Source organism: Bos indicus x Bos taurus, chromosome 20, assembly GCF_003369695.1.
Source record: "Bos indicus x Bos taurus breed Angus x Brahman F1 hybrid chromosome 20, Bos_hybrid_MaternalHap_v2.0, whole genome shotgun sequence".
Lineage (NCBI taxonomy): Eukaryota > Metazoa > Chordata > Mammalia > Artiodactyla > Bovidae > Bos > Bos indicus x Bos taurus.
Window position 1 is genome coordinate 14,146,857 of NC_040095.1, and position 21,790 is coordinate 14,168,646.

The 21,790-nt window shown below is 37.3% G+C and overlaps 1 protein-coding gene across 1 annotated transcript in view; it reads left to right on the forward strand.

The window, feature by feature from the left end:
- ADAMTS6 (ADAM metallopeptidase with thrombospondin type 1 motif 6) overlaps positions 1 to 21,790 on the forward strand; it is a 278,064-nt gene that overhangs the window by 240,759 nt on the left and 15,515 nt on the right. The window contains exons 21-23 of the mRNA XM_027520428.1: positions 4,509 to 4,713; positions 14,055 to 14,231; positions 17,127 to 17,283. Of these exons, the coding sequence (XP_027376229.1) occupies positions 4,509 to 4,713; positions 14,055 to 14,231; positions 17,127 to 17,283 (539 nt within the window). The remainder of the gene's footprint in view (positions 1 to 4,508; positions 4,714 to 14,054; positions 14,232 to 17,126; positions 17,284 to 21,790) is intronic.

Consider the following 21,790-nt stretch of genomic DNA (forward strand, 5'->3'; position numbering starts at 1 on the left):
ACTTTATAAGTAGAGAATGGAAAAAAAGAGGGCAATAAGATTTGTCCTTATATTACGTAAAGGAAATGACAGGGACTAGGAAGAATAGACAAAAGAGGCATTGATAAAGAAATACTGATAACCGTGTTTATTTGAGAGACTTTAAAAAGCCAAAGGAAGTCTTGCTAGGAAAAAGTAATGTGGTCAGAGGAGCAACTCTTTTGTGAGAATGAAAATAATAGTCAAGGTGGTGAGGTGACTAGAGAGAGAGAAAAAAAAACAAGAATTCTAGAGGCATTGAATGAAAATAGTGGGATTCATGACATAGGCAGAAGTCATTAGGAAAAGGAAAAGGGAGGAGTTGATATCAAAGAGCATGACTGATAGGAAGTTGGTGCCTCAGCATAGGAAAAGGAAGTAATGCTGAGTTAGAATCCAAAATGAAAGGCCAAGCGTTCAGTTTTGACCATGCTGTCTTTTAATAGCAAAAAGATTTCTGTATATGACCTCATGTGAAGAATCTTTAAATACTGAACATAATTCCTGTATGTAACTTTGATTTTTAAATTGGTGAAAATCAGAGAGGTGAAAGCAATAGAATACAATAAATGGTGCTGTACTGTACTTCGTCCTGTCCGACTCTTTACAACCCCATGTACTGTAGCCTGCCAGGCTCCCCTGTTCATGGGGATTTTCCAGGCAAGAATACTGGCATGGGTTGCCATGCCTTCCTCCAGGGGACCTTCCCAACCCAGTGATCAAACTCAGGTCTCTCATATTGCAGCGGATTCCTTATCGAGCCACCAGGGAAGCCCTATAAAAAATAACTATAGTACAAGGCAAAATATGTTAAGTATGATAAGAGTTATAAGCAAAAGGAGTCAGACGGGAGAGAGATTTTTACCCAGGGGCAAGTTTTTCTTTAACAGTATCTTTTTATTTTGAGTCATTGTACCTCACTCCCATGTACAACTATACTCTGTTATAAGTTTAGGAAAAGATCATCAGATTCCTGTATAAAACTCCAAAATGTCAGACCTGCGAGGGATCCTAGAAGTCAACTCCCATCATCTCATTCCCTTCCTCCAGTATTATTGTTTGTCCTCTTAATGTACAGATACTGTAGATTGGATTACACAGGCTATATCAAGTCACTCTTATTTCAGACACTCAAAAATGAATCCCACTAACTGTACAGCTTCTTCATCCTGGTGAGAATGAAGACAATTTTATTGTAGGTTCTTCAGCTCAAAAAGAAATAGCCCCAGTATTATGCAGATTATAATGATTCAGCAGTTGATAATCTCTGAGAATTTTCATGCTCATATTTTACCACTGAATCTAGAGAATGAAAAAAGAGAAATAGGGAGAATGTCATCAGAGGGTCAAATACTTGGAAAATGATGGAGGAAGCAGTCTGTCTTAAACTGGACAGAAGAGTGGTGAAACTGGGACTAGTAGCTACAGTGGTAAAATTGCAAAACTACTTAAATATCTGGATGGTGATTTAATCCTTTAGCGAGACATGGGAAGGGATGATTTGCTGAGCAATAAAGATACAACAGGGAGGGACTGAGTGTAAAGCCTGAAATCAAAGTTAAAGTCAGAAGGGAAATAGGAGGGTAGATAATGTTTTTACTTTCATACATTTCTAGTTAAATGCTAGAATGATACATCTAAGCTAAGAGATCAGTTCAGTTCAGTTTAGTCACTCAGTCGTGTCCGACTCTTTGTGATCCCATGAATCGGAGCACGCCAGGCCTCCCTGTCTGTCACCAACTCCCGGAGTTCACTGAGACTCACGTCCATCGAGTCAGTGATGCCATCCAGCCATCTCATCCTCTGTCCTCCCCTTCTCCTCCTGCCCCCAATCCCTCCCAGCATCAGAGTCTTTTCCAATGAGTCCACTCTTCGCATGAGGTGGCCAAAGTACTGGAGTTTCAGCTTTAGCATCATTCCTTCCAAAGAAATCCCAGGGCTGATCTCCTTCAGAATGGACTGGTTGGATCTCTTTGCAGTCCAAGGGACTCTCAAGAGTCTTCTCTGATGGTTGGCAGTAAAAGAGAGGATGAAGAATAAAAAGGCAGAGGTGGCCCTGGCCTTGTGAGCAAAAATAACAGCAACACCTCCTGAATCATCGCTGTTACTCTGGGCACCTGTGTTTAATTTGAAGGCCTCCATCCTTCTTACATTATGAGACCTAATGAGATCATGGCTGGAGGTGGTATGACTGAACTTTTTGTGGCTGAGTTATACACATTACTGTTTTATCCCCTAATCTTGGTGATGAAATCATTGTTTCGAATTGAATCAGAGTTTCACTATGGCTGGCATGCAAGTTATTATTCTCAGTACACATTTTCCTCTTTACCAAAAATGGTACTAACAACTTAGGATCCTACTCATCTGTGGAAAACAAAATGGAAAGACTATGAAAATCACTTTATATCTTCTCTGGAAAATGACTTAGAAAAAAGATGTTAACGTCAGATTTCTAAAATTCCAGATTAAATTGTCACTCTTTAAGTAAATTTTAGATTGAAAAATTATAAATTTTTGACAAAATATATTTTAAGTTTGGGAAAGTGGTTAATTATGATATTTCTAAATGCTGGTTTCCCCCTGTCAGTAAAGATAATAAAAATAATAATGAACAAAGGCCATTGTGGCTTATTTGGCTGAGTGTAGGCTCAAATTTAGGATACTAGTACTCTGACTTCACTAAGGTATTATCTTCCACATACAAAACTGGCACAAATGAATTAAGCTCATGGAAAGAGGTGACATTTGTTCTTAACTTTTATACTCTTCTCTCTGGTTAGTCTCCTACCCAAGAGCGTGAGCATCTCTGTTTAGGATGTATGCATGATTTATAAGCATGGAATGAAGAAAATGTCTTTTGACCTCATGTTTGTGGTTTAGATTCTACTATTTGTTAGAAATGTTGAATTGTTGGAAGTGAAATTCAGTGGATAACAGTGGATGCGGGATCTAGTTCTAGCTCCATCATTGCACTTATCATGATTTTGGAAAACTGTTTTCATAACACAATGTCTTACTTTCTTCTATAAAACAAAGCACAGTGCCTTGAGCATAGTAGGCATTCAGCATATATTCATGACATTAAATACAATAATGTATCAGTCAGGACTCTGGCAAAACTAGCACAACTTCAACTTTGGCTAGCTTCTGCACTGAAGAGAATTTAGTGGTTTATATTAACAAAGCCGAGGGAAGTATAAAAGTGGACCTAGCTTCAGGAATGGCTGGAATCAAGCACTCAAATAGTTTCAAGACTCTAGCTCCTCCTCTGCATTCTTTCAAATCAGTTAATTCCACTTGACACGGAATATGGCCATCATCAGCTCTTATATCTTTATATACCCTTGTGACCAGAAAGGAAAGTATTCCTTTTGCTTACGTTAGATGTAAAAATTCTAAAGCTGAATCCTTCTTGGTTTGGTTGGGATCATGATTTGTACCCTTGGACCAATTAATGTGCCCAAAAAAGTGAGTCCTGCAGAAATATGACACAGACACAAACATACACCTGAAATTGCATATATGAAAGTTCATTGATGACTCTAGGTGTGGTATACCTACGGATATGAGATATGTTCTTTTATTAAGACATTTCTGTTTCTTCCCACATCAGCTCTGTAGAAGCTCTTTTTAGGAGTAAAGGAGGTCAAAGCAAGGGATCTCCATGTTTTCACAGACCTGGCTCAGGACTCTACTCCTACTGCAGAGTCTTCAGCACTCCCATGTCTTCTGAATGGATACCTGGGCCATCTCTGCCCTTAGAAGGACAGTAAAGACTTCTGTCTTATGCAGAGCGTGATGTACATTTCTGGGAATCAGGAAACAAATCCCTTGCTCCTGCAGGGTGGTTTATCACCAAACACTCAATTGAGGGAGAACCTCTCTCAATATAATAATAAAAATGGCTTCTGTGTCTTGCTTCTTTTGTGTCAGATGTTGTTAGAAGCTCCTGAGACCCTGTGACTAGCATATCTTCTCTTGGTTATGTTTAGGGTGATAGCTTTAATTTGGCCATAATGAAGTATCTATATCACAAAAACTGGCAAATGCAATGGATGAGGACTCTCCCTCCCACGAGGAGCCAGTTTTTAACATTTACCAGCATGTGACTTGAAGCTTCATATGTTACCTTGCTTAGTCCTCATGAGAATCTCATGATTGGTATTGTTATCCTCATTTTAGAAGTTAATTTTTAAAAAATGGAGAAAAAGAAGTTTAAAAACACATAATGGATTGCTTGTTTGAACCTGTTTGCCTGTTGCAAAGCCCATGCAGTATACTCTAGAAAGCAGCTAACAGTGATTTATCTTTTCCTTATGTATATGGAAGCAGTTCTTCTGTTTGTCATTTGTCACATCAACAAACACTGAAATGTTAGCTCTTCTGGGAAGAGGAGGTAGTCCACTGATATAGTGCCTTCACTCTGCTGAAATCTCTGGCTGCACTGAGGGAATGCTTTTCTGTGTTTCTTTCACTTCTTGCTGCAGGTGGTTCATTGGGGACTGGTTGGAATGTAGCAAGACTTGTGATGGTGGGATGCGCACAAGGGCAGTACTCTGCATCAGGAAGATTGGACCTTCTGAGGAGGAGACACTGGACTACAGTGGTTGTTTAACACACCGGCCTATTGAAAAAGAGCCCTGCAACAACCAGTCGTGTCCACCTCAGTGGGTGGCTTTGGACTGGTCAGAAGTAAGGAAATCTGAGGCTGTATGTTTTGAGATGTCTTAACTATCAATACCAAAGCATTTAATATTAAGGACACCTGAGCGTGTGAGCATCTTAGAACTTAACAAGTAAGGACTGCATAACAGTGAATTTGGCCATGTTATATTTTTTTGCTGCTTGCCAGGAACTAAAGGTTTTGGGGGTCAGGAAACTCAATGAGAAACTAGTAATCAATTTGATTAAAAACAAGCCTGAAGTGAATTTGAGAGACTACTATAGTGAGTTAAGGTATATTTGTGTATATATATATATACATATATATATACCTTCTGTATATTTTTCTCTTTTTTTTTCCTTTTTCTTTGCTATTATTGAGCAGCATTTATAGGCTCAAAATAAGTGATATGTTTATCTTTTTTTCAAAGTAATGTTCAAGCCTAACTAACTCTTACGTATGAATTTGTTAATTGATTATCACATGTTATATATCTATATATATTCTAATTGCTTCTGTGGAAGAAATATGGAGTTGAGGGTTATAACATATCAAAAAGTCAAATTCAGATTTTATTATTACCTCCACTTACATGATTAATGAAGAAGATCTGACTAAGATAATATTTTTCTGGCATACATGTAAAAAGTCAAATATAATCCCAAACCCTCAGAGAAATAGTCTTATGAAAAATGAGGTAAGAGGTAGAGTTAATTGACTCTTCATTCTGCATGAGACATACACATATACATATTGTACCATTCTCTACTTTTCCTAAAGAGGAACTGAATCTTTCTCAAGTGTTGTTTAGTGTTAGAAAGAATGAGTATCTGGCTATATAACTAAAGATCATTTTTCTAAGTTAGCAAAACAGGATGCATTTCCTGCTGGAAACATAGTGGTACTTGCTTTAGGTATTTCCTGTAGACCTCATAAGTTTGTGAAAAAAATAAACAAAAATAATTAAACATTGTTCTTTAGGAACCTATGGATGTTAACTTTTCTCCCTGTGAATCTTACTACTTGAGTAGCCTTATTTTGCTAGAGGGCTGGGGTTGAAAGAGAGACTGTGTTTAAGATGGTACATGGAAATGGAGATTCTGACCAGTTGTGGTTATCTGTGGAATCTTTGGGAGACGTTGGGAGTGTTCTCCCAAGTTTCCTGGCCACAGTCCAGCTTCAGTAATTATATTCTGCCTAACTTTTATTTGTGTTTCAATCAAATGTAGAGATATTCCTGGTATTATTCACTCAGTGGTTATGGAAAAGGTATGAACTCTTCTGTTACCTACAGTGGGTGGATTAACTCCTAAATTCATTTGGAAGATAAAATCCATTGATAAAGAAGAGACATTTTATGGAATTGTACATGTTAGTAGTTGTTTTACTTGCAAGTCAGTGCCCAAAACCCTTGTAGAAATTCATAAATAGTTGTCAATAATGATGGCAACATTGTTACTGGAAAATCATAATGGGAGACCCAATGATTGGCTGCAATGTTTGAAGGGTTTTAGGCCAACTCAATAAGTATAATTGGGTGCTTTCTAACCTTATTGGGATAGGGACTAAGGAGAATTCAAAAGAATCTCATAAACTTGGGAAAATAAGGAATATCTATGAAACAACTAGAGAATAACATAAGACTATGTTTAACACAATGATGGATTGTAGAAGTGATACAGAAATTCAGAAGCTAAGGTCAGAATAGCCTGGAATAGAATCAGAAGGCTTTTTAGTTGATGAGAGTTGAACTGAATATTGTAGGAGTGTAAAATTTGAAGAAGCGAAGAGAACTGAGAAACTGGAGAAGTATTCCTGATAAGAGAAACAACTGAACAAAAATACAAAGAATATGTGGTGAAAGTAGGGTGGGAGGAAAGGATTTGTTTTAAAGAATAAATGGAAGATAAGATTGAAAAAGTAGTGATAGGTTAAAGGCTTGAATACAGAACTTTATACCACATCATTCTTCTGCAAAAAGTAGAGAAAAACAGACAAGTTCAAAAACTAGAAAAAAACTTCTGCCAATCACTAAAACAGCAAAACCTTCTCATGTGCAGACTCACTTCACATTGGTCTCTGCACCTACATTTTTCTTTGTTATTATATTTTTATTTTAACATAAAACAGCAAATATTATCACCTTAAAAAATAGATTGTGTAAACTACTGCATATTTCCATTTCAAATACCATTTTAAGATTTTCTTCCTAATTCAACCTCATGTAGGTTGTAATTACCCTACTCTTAGCATTTCGATTCTCATCTCTCCAGTCTTATAAGTGACTTGCTCAAATGGTTCTATGAGGCTGTTAGGCACTCCTGGAAACTGCCTGAAGAAATATATGTAAGTGAAGGGGACTTCTAATCACATGTCTGCTATCTCTTTAAGATGGCTGAGTCAAAGCCTAGGGTAGAGAAGTAGAGCCAAGGGCATGGAGTACACATGTTGGGACTATCACCGCCCCACCCACCCCCACCCCCTCCAAAAAAAATTAGTGGGCTATTGTCTCTCTACAGGCAATGCAGGAAAACTATTCTGGGGTAAGCATGAGTCAGGAAATCCTGCCATTACCATCTCAAAGATTCTAGTTAACATCATCAATATCATCATGTTGATCTCTTGTTCTGGAGGAGAGATGATTTTTGCCCCATTCAGTCTCTCCTGTGTATTTTCCAAAGGAGAAGGTGTACTCTCACTCTTCCACTTCCCTTTACCACAAAACCTACTCTTCTCTAGATGAATTAAAAATAAGTAAAAGTAAATAACAGTAAGTGAAAAAATGTTTGAGTAGCTATGGAGAACAAAGTGAGAACAAGGAGCCTGATCTTCCCAGAGGAATGTAACATCTCCCACTAATGAAAAGAGGGGGTCCCAGCAGAAGAGCAGGCAGTGTTCAGTCTCTTTCACTTTACTTTTGCAAAGATAATTTCACACAATATCTTTCTGACACACCCATGAAAACTTTCCTGCTCTTTCTGCCCCCTTCCCACTTCCAACTATCAGCTGTCTGAGCTCTGTTAATCACAAGGGTGAGGTTCAACTGGTGAAAACATGTTGCAGTAAGAGGAATGTACCCTCTGACCTTTTTCTTTCTTTGCCGGCTGCTCTCACATAAAATTTCCATTGTTGCAAAGCCAGGAACTATTTTCCCCATCAGTGAATCCCACCCCATGCTTATGGCGGAAAAAAAAAAAAAAAAAATTCAGCCAAATTACCTTCGTGGAAAATGACTTTTCTGCAGTCTTTTGTGGAACTAATGAAGCTATGGCTTTCCCATTTCCTACAATCTAGCCTCACTCCTGGGATCACCCATGCTATGTTGGACTTAAATGGCTTTCTGTTTTTGCCCTCTCTTGGCGTGTTTCTCTGAAAGCATTGCTGTGTGCTGTGGATGGGCTCCAGCAATCCTTAGCCATTCTTTTGATGTATAAGAATGGTTTCTTTTGACTCCCACAGAGTACCCATTGAAAAAGGTCTGTTTCTTGTACTTATTCTTCCACAAGTGGATGACTGGCATCATACTCAATTGACTTTATGGGGTTTACATTTAGGTAGCATTACTTAAGAAGGATGGGGGTGGGGGGAAATCTACCTCCAAGTCATTCTTTGTTTTAGTAGATACTTGTGCTATCACGGTGTTTACTCCTAGGTTCTACTCTGGTGCCATAACTAAGTAAATTAAACCCACTTATCCAGAGAGAATTCAGTCTAATGCCCAAATGTTAATGTTTCTATCCTTTATAAGTGAGAGCCAAATTATTTTCCCTGTTGTGGTTTCAAAATTTTTTCTGCAAAATGTGTTTTTGCTTCTTAATCGTAAAATGTTAAACTGAAGTACGAATGTATCTCTCGTAAAAATCACCATCTATATTCAACTGAGATGAGAACAAAAAATAAATGGTCTGATCAGATTTTAAATAATTGTGAGATTCTGAATATATGAATAAAAGAAGAAAGATATTTATCTGCAATAAGGAGAAATAGTGAGAAATAAGTTTACTAAAGAATCATTCTCCACTGAATTACCTTCCGTCCAGCTATTATAAGAATGAATTGAATGGATTTTGATATTTATAACTAGACTTTAGTCTAAAAAATTACTTTATTACTGAACTAAGTATTCAGTTTCTAATTATTTCTAATGAATTTTACTGCATACTCAAAAAATGTGCAAAAATATGCCCTTTACATGAGTATAGACTAATATTGTCTCTAAAAAATGCTCTGAATCATTCATGATTAATTTACTGCCTACTAATCATATGCATAATCATGGTTACTCTTGATTTTCTAGGATTTCTTATTTTGGGGGGTAACTAAATAAAACTGAGGCTGTCAGATAGATAAACATCTTTATTCATCAGAAGACTAGAGAGGAGAAGATGAAATGTAGCTTAAAGAAAGAAGAGGCAGAAAGTAAAAATAAAAACAAGCTGAGGGATGTCTCTGCTTGAGCATCGCTGACATAAGATCAGAAGAATTTGCAGGATGAAGCCCTACTTAAATCTAAGCTAGTCTAAGTGACATCCTTGTGCCTTTATTATTTTTTACAAGCAATTTTTAAACACTTAATTTTATAATCACCCTCTAGAAGAGTTGAGATTATGACTATAGACATGTAATATTCATGGCTAGATCTTCAGGGCTTGGGGCCATTGTATTCATTGAATCTTAATGTAGTTCTCAGTCATTCACTATTTTGAGAATCCAATTGATTATCTCTTTATTTCCAGTGCTATAGGATAGAATATCTATGGCTTATTTAGTGGAGCTTGGGCTATAATTCTCTAAAATTATTTCTTGTCTCAATAGAAGATGTTGTATGTTAAGCTTTGCATATAACTTCACATTGTCCCACAGAGGATTTGTACATTTATCTTTCAGATCGTTATCTTTTTCAAAACTGCCATGTGAATTTATCTGCACTACTCAATACTTCAGCTTCCCACTAGTAAAATGAGTGTGAAAACAGCACTTTGTGAGGTTTCTGTGAAGATTAGATAGATTATGGTATGCAAAGGGCTTAGAACACTTAATAAATTTCAGTGTTGCTTTCTCGCTTTATTCTTCTCCCTATTGTCATCGATCTCATTTGTTTCGTTTTGTCTTTGGTTCCCTGGGGGCTTCTCAGACACAAATGAAAGAATCGTCTGTCTTTGCATTGTCTGCTTCCCCTAATTGTAAACAGGACTTTGGCACAGGCTCTTATGGAAGACTGCTAGATATCACTACAGTGTTCAAATAAGAGCAGAAGCTTCTTGCTACTGTAAAAAGATATTAGAATAAACAAGAGACTTATGTCCCAGGCTTTAATTAACTTTAGTTTTTAATTGAAATATCATTGATAACAGTTTTGTGCAGATCTCTGCTATACAGCTGAGTGACTTAGTTATACCCATATAGACATTCTTTTATCTGAGGCTTTAATATATATACATATGCTTTTAAAATATGAAGAGAGAGAAAGTCTTGAGTACATTTTTCAATAAATTTTCCCAATATAGAAAATTAATCATAGCCTCAAAATATTGACTGAACACTAAACTGAATACTAAATACGAATCGGAATTCCTGATATATCCTATATGTCTCTGCTCTTATCCCTAAAGTCTGAAGTACCCCTCTGTCCTTTTGTACTTCACCTCATTTATTTTTATAATAATTAATACTCATGTATTCATGAGACTTTGTTTCTATGAATGCTAAGAGCTAAAGTATGGATTAGACCGGAAGCCTTAGAATTTAGTTCCAGCTCTACAATTTGCTATCTGTTTAACCTCAATTAAGTTGTTTAAGCTTCCTGTAAAAGGCTCAAAAATATATATGAGAATAATGTATTGAACGTATTTTGTGAACTGTGAAACTCTAGTGGAATATAAAGCAGTAGGATTATCATTATCAATAATAATATTAAACATTAAGAGAGTGACAGAAATTCTCTAAGGCTGTGTCTTCTAATACTGATAAATGGTAGAAGAAACTTGTGTGAAGTCAAGAGGACCAAACACAAGTGGGGCAAGCTCAAGAGACTCAAATCAGGGTTCTATTCATTCTACAGAATGCATGATTGCAAGATAGTGTTGCGTGTCTTAGTTTCTTGACATATAAAGTAACACGGTTGTGGTGAGGATTAAATGAGATAATATATACAAAGTTCATGATGTAGGGTCTGACATCCAGGAAACACTCAGTAGGTGTTAACATTAGGTCTGCCATTTAATCGCTGCATGTCTTTGTACCAACCACTTACCCTAAGGTTGTTTCTTCCTTTTAAACATAATTGTCATCTCACAGGATTTTTGTGAGAACTTTATGAATTACAGCACTTAGCACAGCACTTGATGCCTATCCCTTCTCCATTGGATCTTCCCAACCCAGAAATTGAACCAGGGTCTCCTGCATTGCAATCAAATTCTTTACCAGCTGAGCTACTAGGGAAGCCATTAATATCGAGAGTATTTATTAAATGGTGGCTGCTATCATAATTACCGTTATTAATAGCAGCAGTAGTCATAGGAGTAAGTCTCCCCATGTGGCTCAGTGGTAAAGAAACCGCCTGCCAATGCAGGAGATGAAGGAGACTCAGGTTTGAACCCTGCGGCAGGAGGATTCCCTTGGAGTAGGAAATGGCAACCCACTCCAGTAATCTTGCCTGAAAACTTCCATGGACAGAAGAGCCTGGCAGGCTGCAGTCCATGAGGTTACAAAGAGTCTGACACAACTGAACACACACACACACACACACACACACAGTCATAGTAGTAGCAGCAGCAGCATTAGCTTTATGCCTATTGAAGTGAATCTGGAAAGGTAAGCAGAGCCTTCCTATCAGTGTATAGTAAGCATATTTAAAGAGTTTGAGTTTATGTCTTGAAGACCACTGTATGATTTTTTAAAAAATCAAAATAGAACATAATCAGATATGTCCTTTAGAGAGTGGATTGAAGTAAGACAAGAGCAAGAAACAGGAGACCTGTTAGAAAGTCATTGCAATTTTACATGCAAGAAGTGATGTTTGTTGGTAGGAGGGTTAGTGGCAATGGAGACAGACAGAAATCAACAAATGTGAAAGAGGTTTAGGACTTCGGTTAATAGAACCTAGTGATTGATTATATGGGTAGAATGAAGCTGCAGCTGGACAGAAGGATGTTGACTTGGCTGTAAAACATAACAACAGGGATCAGGAATTTCTCTCTTGACCTCTAAATCCCTAACTAAAGCCTTTTCTGGAACCATATTGGAAAAAACTGGATGTTATTCTCCTTCAACTGTATCTTAATTAAATGTTTTCTAAGTTAGAGGAAATGCACTCTGTTACTACATTCATTGTGATGAAGAGTGTTTGTGGGTCCTTGATTTACACATGAAAAATTTGTATTATTTTTCTTTCTCTCTATGACATGTCACCAGTTCAAGATTGCCCCTGACAAAGCCACTCAGGAGAGTGTACATTGTTCCTTAAGACATTCTCATCCCACAGCTAGTAGGTCTTGATTTACCTAAAAATAAATCAAAACCATTATCTTTGCAAATATATTTATATTTTGAAGATATTTCCAAATATCTTTATTGAGTGCATTCTCAAAGTCCTCTGTTGGATCCTGAGGATAGATAGGGTGAGGTTGTATATGAAGATGAAGCAGAGATGAAATTATTTTAAGCTTATAGTCTGATAGGAATGAGAGGATATATGAATTCATAATCATAAAATAGGCAGATGATGACTAGGGGCACAAGAATTTATATATTCTTACATTCTCTGTAATGTTACTTATTCTTATGTTCACATGTCTATCTCCTGCATTAAAACCGTGAGCTCCTTCATTGACTTATTCATTCTTAGATCTCCTCTCCCCCTACAGTCTACACTACACTATAGTCTAGTGTAGTTCCTGTGGGAAATTTGGTAGTAGTTTTTGAATGAAAGATGTAGAAACAGGGCTTCAAAATATTGTGGGTAAGGGTCTCACTTCACTGAGAAGTATAGATTTTAAGGAAAGGTTCAGATGTTCAGGGGGAAAAGCTGGAGGACTTCAGTCAGCCACCACATTGAGTAGGTAACTCCTGAACAGTAACTCTAGAGCACTCCAATTAACTTCAAAAAGAGGTAAATAATAGACTTTGTGACAGGAAGAAGGATCTTTTCCTCAGTGTGAAGAGCTTACTGGTCCAACTAAAGAATCGTCAAATTCCTTATGTTTAACTGATGGACAAGGAAGAATCCAGAGATTCTCTGTGCAATAAATCTTTACCTGTGATCATGTATTCTTAGCTACCGCATACTAAGAGTACATTTGGCCTGCTATATCTCTGGGTTCCACATCCACAGATTCAACCAACAGAAGATCAAAAATATTTGGGAAAAAAATTCCAGAAAGTTCCAAAAAGTAAAACGTGAATTTGCTCCACTGGTACCTATTTGCATAGTGTTTATATTGTATTAGGTATCATAAGTAATTTAAAGATGATCTAAAGTTCACAGGAGGATGTGTGTAGGTTATATGCAAATACTGTCATTTTATACAAGGGACTTGATCATCAACAGGTTTTGGTGTCCTCCACGGTCCTGAAATTGTCCCCTGCTGATACTGAGGGCCACCTGTACACATCTAAATCAAACCTTAGCTTGCTTCACAAAGGTAATTTCTCATGGCCTACTAGTACCCATAAGAATTTTTTTCAGAAGACTACACCTCAGTTCAGTTCAGTCACTCAGTTGTGTCCAACTCTTTGCAACCTCATGGACTGCAGCACACCAGGCCTCCCTGTCCATCACCAACCCAAACCCATGTCCATTGAGTCAGTGATGCCATCCAACCATTTCATCCTCTGTTGTCCCCTTCTCCTCCCACCTTCAGTCTTTCCCAGCATCAGGATCTTTTCCAGTGAGTCAGTTCTTCACATCAAGTGGCCAGAGTATTGGAGTTTCAGCTTCAACATCATTCCTTCCAGTGAATACTCAGGACTGATCTCCTTTAGGATGGACTGGTTGGTCCTCCTTGCAGTCCAGGGGACTATCAAAAGAAACCAAGGATTCCGCATTCCAAAAACCAATATTATCTTACCACAACTGAATATGGCCAAGGATAGGGAAGAGTCAAAAGGAATAAACCTACACACAATAAAAGAAGATAAGCTGCCAAGAAAAGCAAACTCTGGATTTAGCTCTTACAGACCTTAGGGCAAAAGATAGAAGTTCTTCTATTCAAAAACTTAAGGAACTTTCATATCTGTTGAGACTTTGCTTAAGATTTAGTACATGTGTATGTTGTTTACTCAAATACACATTTAGTTGGAGAAAGATTTTCCTCAAATCTTTCTCTATGTTTAGACTATCGTTATTCATTAGTATTTGTTTTATTTACAGTGCACTCCCAAATGTGGTCCAGGATTCAAGCATCGGATTGTTCTGTGCAAGAGCAGTGACCTTTCTAAAACATTCCCAGCAACACAGTGTTCCGAGGAGAGCAAACCCCCTGTCCGCATCCGCTGCAGTTTGGGCCGCTGCCCTCCTCCTCGCTGGGTGACAGGAGACTGGGGCCAGGTAAGGCAGTTGGACTATGGGCCCCTGCTGAAGCAGCACCTTGAGACACTTGAGGTTCCTGATTGGGTCATTATAGGGGCTCATGAAATGAGTAGCAACACACAGACCTAGGGATGAGATGGGAATGTGAAAAGTGCACAGGCGGCAGCAGTCACATGCAGACACTGAGCCATGTTTCTCCCACAGCTACACACTTCCCACATTCACCTACTTCTTGGATTCTAACATTTTAACTTAAAGAGAAACAATCTAGATGATCAGAGATTTGAACAGGCTACCAGAACTTTGGCTTCTGTTGCCAACTCTCTCAACTATTTCAAGAACAAATCAGTTAACACCATTTTCTTAATTTTCACACTAAGAAAATAAATCCTCTTAACCTCACAGAAAACATGTAAGGATATTAATTAGGTTTTATCTTTTTTTATTTTTTAATGGCTGCACTGGGTCTTCATTGCTGTGAGCAGCCTTTCTTTAGTTGGGGTGAGCAGGCACTACTCTTCATTTTGGTGCAAGGGCTTCTCACTGCTGTGGCTTCTCTCGTTGCAGAGCATAGGCTCCAGGCACGAAGGCTTCAGTAGTTGTAGCACTCGGGCTCAGTAGTTGTGGCACACGAGCTTAGTTGCTCCACAGCATGTGGGATCTTCCTGGACCAGGAATCGAACCCATGTCCTCTGTACTGGCAGGCAGAGTCCTATCCACTGTACTACCAGGGAAGTCCCTGTATTTTTATATTGATTGGATTCATTTATATTTTATCTTCCAATTCCTATTTTCTTCTTTCTCAGTTTTAAATTATGTTATCTTGCTTAAGGTCCCCTTAAATCCTTTGAAAGCAAATTGATATATTTGAATAGAAGGCAAATTAAATATTGTTCTTTTGAAAGTTGAAAAGGAAACCTATTTAGGTTATATTAAAAAATAATGCTCCAGAAAGTAAATTTCTAGTGAATCAATGCCCTTTTCCTGTGGTTTTACAATTAACTTTGTAGCTAGTTATTTTCTAATATCTGAGAGCTCAGGTAAATCATAGTGGCATATAACTACACCAGCATGATTTTATCTGTGCTCTGGGCCTTCCATTACTTAGTAGGAATGGCATTTCATAGAATTACCAAAACTGTGGCCAAAATGCATTATTGCTAGAGTGTAGCTATATCTACAGACCTCTTTGGGGAGTGGGCAAAGATTTTCAGTCTCCATTAAGGCAAATAAATATTCTTGGTCTGTGCTCAGCCTTGTGGGGAAATAAAAGAAGTATGACCATAAAATAATTAACATTTGCATTTGTCTAACAAGTAGTTAATAATGTTCTTTCACATAATGATATTTAGTTTAATTTACAAAGTGCTCAACTGGAATATACATCATAAGCTTAAGTAAGAATCAAATGCAGTTAAGTGTTTATCTGTAGACATGTGATAGTTTCACAATTTATAATTGATATTCTGCTATTAAAGAATCAGTGCAGACATACTCTTTTGATTTTTATTTAAATTAGATAGGAATTTCCTTTCTTATATATTCTTTGTTGCAATGTACTGTTACATAAAGGTCATGTAGAAGTTTTTTCATGTTAATAATTTCACCAACAAATCCGTTTGAGATTATTCTTTTAAATGTTGTCAAGTCCTTTTCTTCTCCTCTCTATTTTCTATTCAGTTTCCTAAAATTGAAATTAACCAGTGAAAATACCTTTCAAAGATGCTTTATTACATCTTTATGGTGCATTTATTCATCATTCTGTATTTAGAAAGTTAAAAATAAAAGTATCTGCGAATATCCTGGCAAGTCCTATAAGTGCCTTGAGAGTTTTTGCAAATTAATCCAGCAGGGCCTTGGTCTATTTACCTTGTAAATATCACCATCACCTGTCTTTGCACAAGTAGCTCCTCATCTCCTTGATCCCAAATCTCACAGGCTTTCCAGTATTCTGAGTGGTAGGCCCCGAAAATAGACCACAGCTTCACTCTTCAGCCAGGATAGCTGATCAGGCCCAGAGAGCACTTCAGTTCTAAAGTAATTGAATCCTGGGTAGATGAAGAAGGAAAGGGAGACATGCTAACTGGCTACCTACAGACCTCTTCTCAGATTTGTCTCAGATCTGCATACTTTACAAAACTCAAGGTACTTATTTAATGTCTTTTTTTTTTTCAAACTGGTCTCATCACCAGGGCCCTCAATGGTCACTGCTGTTAGACTGAACTAATATTTTAATCAGATTCAGAGCACTCCAGTAGACCACTGAGTTGTCTTCCCACAAGTCTTTAATAAATAGGGAGCAATAGAATCTCTGACTATTTTACTTCCTCACAGGTATTTTCTCATTATACTCTTGTTTAACTTCACTGGCACTGATTGGCACTGTTGGAATCACAGCCCAAGAAATCTCCATCCGTTGTCTTCTGGAAACTATATTACTTCTATATTCTAGGGTAATGACACGATCCTTGAGTTTCCAAACCAATGCTGTAATAGAATGATTTAATCATATACCTCCCCAAGATTAACTACATATGGGCTTTATTTTTTTTTTTTTTCAACTGTTAAAGGAATATTTACTGATGGTTGACTGTACAAGGTGTGGGGGGAGTGAAATACAGGGTTTTTTTTCCCTATTCCATTTGTTTGAGGGACACCTTCATGATTTGGGGATCTCTGACCCCTAGTTTGTGGGGAGACCATTGGATTCAGTTCAATTCAGTTCAGTCTGACTGTTTAGAGCATCTCCATCTTTGGCTGCAAAGAATATAATCAATCTGATTTCAGTATTGACCGAAATACATATGGGCTTTAAAAGCTAATATGTATAGTATTTGAAATGACATAGTATCTATTTTGTCTCCTGAAAATTGTTGAGAACAGCATTTTGTCTCTCCTTGTCTTTTGGTTTAGTGTTCTGCTCAGTGTGGCCTTGGACAGCAAATGCGGACTGTGCAATGTCTTTCCTACACTGGACAGGCATCAAGTGACTGTCCAGAAACTAGTCGACCTCCATCAATGCAGCAGTGTGAAAGCAAATGTGACAGTACCCCCATTTCCAGTACTGAAGGTAAGTTCCCCAGGACCTCCAGTACAGATGGTGAGGGGACTGTAGTCTCAGTGATTCAACTGTATTGATTTACAGGGTTCAAAGAGCCCCATAAAACCACTGTTGTAGTGTGTTTGCATATAGCATTTGTGAAAGCTACACATGTACTGGATATATAATCAGGAAACCTAAGTTGTGTTTTTTTTCCAGACTCTCCCACTATCTGTATGACCTTATTAAGTCACTTAACATTTCTGGAGCTGAGTTTACTTATCTTTACAATGAAAGACTGGAATGGAGATAATCTCTAAAGTTCTGTCCAACATAGCATTTTATGTTTGACTTGTGATTTCTAATGAACCAAGCTTGAAAGTAAAAACTTCTGTTTCTTTTTGGCTATAACAATGGATTTCTGCTATTGGAAAGGTTAAAATCCATGCTTGTTATAGATATAATGAAAGCATATGTTTGGAACTTCTTAGGTTTCAAATACTAATTTTCTCATTGAAGAAAAATAAAAGAATGTTATTGTATAGCTGTTTATATAGGAGGACAATGTCTTCAGACTCTGAAAATTTTCTGTTACATATGGGGAAGTCTCTGTATTAACAGCAGATACCCATCCAAATTCTGAAATTTCTTATATTGTATTTAAATGAATGTACTTTGTTTATTCAATCAAGCATCCATTTGAAATCTCCTGAATGCTACTATGTGCAAGGCAGTATCACAGAAACTGGAGAGTACAGAGACAACTGTGGCATAGTCAGGAAGTTCAGACTGTCGTCTCATATATAAACATCTGAAGCCATGAATTTTAATTATGTAAGAAACCCAGCTATAGGACTCTACTTAAAAAAACAAAAAGATAAAGAGCTATGCTGACTATAATTTGTTAATACTTATCAAATGAAAATGATATGGTAATCTATTAAAAAGAGATTGTACCTTTTGATAAAATCTATCTAGTTTGAGGGACATTTTTTAATCTTATTTTTCAATATTTCCATGAGGAATTTCATTTTAGGAAGAGCAAGCATCTTGCATGACAAGATGCAGAAAACTTGCATCTTTGCAAGTGGCCCATTTCTTATCTGAGCAGTATGAAATGTGAAAGTGTTAGTCACTCAGTCATGTCCGACTCTGTGACCTCATGGACTGTAGCCCTCCAGGCTCCTCTGTCCATGGAAGTATCTAGGCAAGGATACCGGAGTGGGGTGCCATTTCCTTCTCCAGGGGATCTTCCCAACCCAGGGATCAAACCCGGGTCTTCTGCATTCCGGGCAGATTCTTTACCATCTGAGCCACTCAGAACCTCCCTAGTGGCTCAATACAGTGTACTTACTGTATAGTTTACTGTTTCGAAGAAGTATAGCTGTACCCTATGTTAATTAAAAATCACAATTTTAATTTGCAGAATCTCTGGCTGTAATACCATCTCCTTTTTTCCCTTTGGTAAGGGATGTTCTATAAATCTAGCTTTCCTTCTCTTGAGAAGGGCTCAAAAATCTATGACAAACAGAAGTACTTTTCATAGCAAAACTATTTTCCTTAAATAATATGAAATTTAAAGATTTATTTAAGCCTTGCAGCAAACAAGTCTTCATCTATTGTAAATTATTGGCAATCAATCAGTTCATGTGGGTTTGGGAGTCTGTTTTTCAGAGTTGAAAGATAAAATATTAAGGTGGAAGAGAGGATATATCTATCACAGTAAAGTATGTTGGGTATTATGTTAGGCCCTTTATATTTATTATCCATTATATATATCTCATGTACATAAATATCTATGTGTATTATATAATCATGATAACAACCTTTTGAGAGTTGGTATTACTGATGAAGAAACTAAGGCACAGAGAGAGTAACTTACCCACATTACAAAAGAATCACGATTTGAACAAAGATTTGGAAGGGCCCTAGGGCATATCATTTTCAACTACATTTGTATGCTGTTTGTAATTTACTTGTAAAATCAAGAATTTTAACATGAAAACAGAGCTTCTGATTATGAAGTACAGAGACTTCTGGCATGACTGTCAAAGGATTCAGTTCAGTTCAGTTCAGTTCAGTTGCTCAGTCGTGTCCGACTCTTTGCGACCCCATGAATCACAGCACGCCAGGCCTCCCTGTCCCATCACCAACTTCCAGAATTCACTGAGACTCATGTCCCTCGAGTCAGTGATGCCATCCAGCCATCTCATCCTCTGTCGTCCCCTTCTCCTCCTGCCCCCAATCCCTCCCAGCATCAGAGTCTTTTCCAGTGAGTCAACTCTTCGCATGAGGAGGCCAAAGTACTGGAGTTTCAGCTTCAGCATCAAAGGATTAAGGCTTAATAATTGTTGAAAGACCTGGCTTTTTGACATGCCCACAATAATGTATGTTGAAGTTATATTTATAACTTTATTTTAGACAATTTTAGTAATTTCTCCAAACAGTTCTCTACAGTGGATAATTATCATACATAAACTTTGCAGCTGGAGATGTAAAGCTGTTTTTATAGTGAGCGGAATATCTTTTGCAACCGTACTTATTTCTGCCTTAAAAAGATTCTCTTAAAATGGATAGGTTTAATCCAATATTTCTTGGATTGTTTGGAAAAATACTTCATAGTTATTTCTGTCTGGCCAAATTACCTTTTGATCATCATAATCTGAAGTATGCAGTTAGGACAATATCTTTAGCCTTCTCAGTAAAGGAAGAAACTTTTAGGAAATTATTAATCCTGCAAAGTATGACTAATCTTCAAATTGTTATTCCCTAAAGCTGTTGACTCATTTAAGACAGGATAAAATTAGAATTAAAGTAGAAATAATATAGCTGTTGTAACTTGTTTTGTGTTCTCCTTAGCTTCCCAATAGCATATATATTGAGTATATTAAAATGTCTGAAACTATCTGTTCATTACATAAGAAGCTACTTATTGAATGCTTGCTGTGGCCAGCCTCTGCCATTTATTATGGAAATTCAAATACTCTTGTAAGTTCATAGTCTTACAGGGAAGATACTTCTTTAAAAAAAAAAAAAAAGCAAGATGGAATGTGTTATGTGGAGCCATTTACACAAATGCTAAGAGTGCTCACGTAAGTGGCTGATAACTTTAATGTTTGGATCAAGGCAAGCTTCATAGACTTAAATGGTCTGTGACCCAGTTGTAATCTGTAGTTGGAAAAATACAGATGTAACAGTTGATTTAAGTCATAACTTATCATCCATAGAGATATGAAATGGGCAGATAATATGGATTTCAAAAGAGAAAAGGCTCTTACATGAAAGTAATGTGAGCGTGAACTGATACAGTTTCTGGAAATCAGATAAGGAGAGAGGACGTAGCTCTTACAAAGGGGAAACTGGGAGGAAGGTCCAATTGTGGGGGAAGGTTAACCAGGTCAAGTTCTGGTTAACGCAGGAGGTAAAAGAGGACTGCTTTTTTCTACCAGAGTCAGGTTCCCTTGTTTCTTGGAAAAGAGGACTACTGAGAAGCTAGTTCATCTCTACTCCAAGCAAGACAGAGTAGGACTGAGGAAGATCTCTTGGGAACTAAAAGACCATCTTTCATTGGGATCTCTATGGGTGACATGAACCACTGATAGAATCTTGATTATTATTTCAACTACTGAAGTTTAGGAGATGGTTCTCCTTCTGTTATCTTATTTTAAAATAATAAAAACTTTCAAACATACAGCAAAGTTGAAAGAAGTTTATAATGAACATCCACCATCTAGATTCTACCATTAACATTTTACTGAACTTGCCTTATCACATAGAAATCTATCTGTCCATTTGTTAAGTGATGGTGTTTAAATAATGTGCTTTCCATTCATCCAACCAATAAATTCATTTAATTTGCAAACATGCCTACCATGTGCCAGCCACTGAGACTACAAAAGATTCCTCTCCTCAAAGGAAGCACAGTTTAGTAGGGGTGACAGCATGCAAACAAATAGTTTTCACCATATGGCCAGTACATGGACATCACCAGATGGTCAACACCAAAATCAGATTGATTATATTCTTTGCAGCCAAAGATGGAGAAGCTCTATACAGTCAGCAAAAACAAGACCAGGAGCTAACTGTGGCTCAGACCATGAACTCCATATTGCCAAATTCAGAGTGAAATTGAAGAAAGTAGGGAAAACCACTAGACCATTCAGGTATGACCTAAATCAAATCCCTTATGATTATACAGTGGAAGTGAGAAATAGATTAAGGGACTAGATCTGATAGATAAGAGTGCCTGATGAACTATGGAATGAGGTTCGTGACATTGTACAGGAGACAGGGATCAAGACCATTCCCATAGAAAAGAAATGCAAAAAAGCAAAATGGCTGTCTGGGGAGGCCTTACAAATAGCTGTGAAAAGAAGAGAAGCGAAAAGCAAAGGAGAAAAGGAAAGATATAAGCATCTGAATGCAGAGTTCCAAAGAATAGCAAGAAGAGATAAGAAAGCCTTCCTCAGCAATCAATGCAAAGAAATAGAGGAAAACAACAGAATGGGAAAGACTAGCGATCTCTTCAAGAAAATTA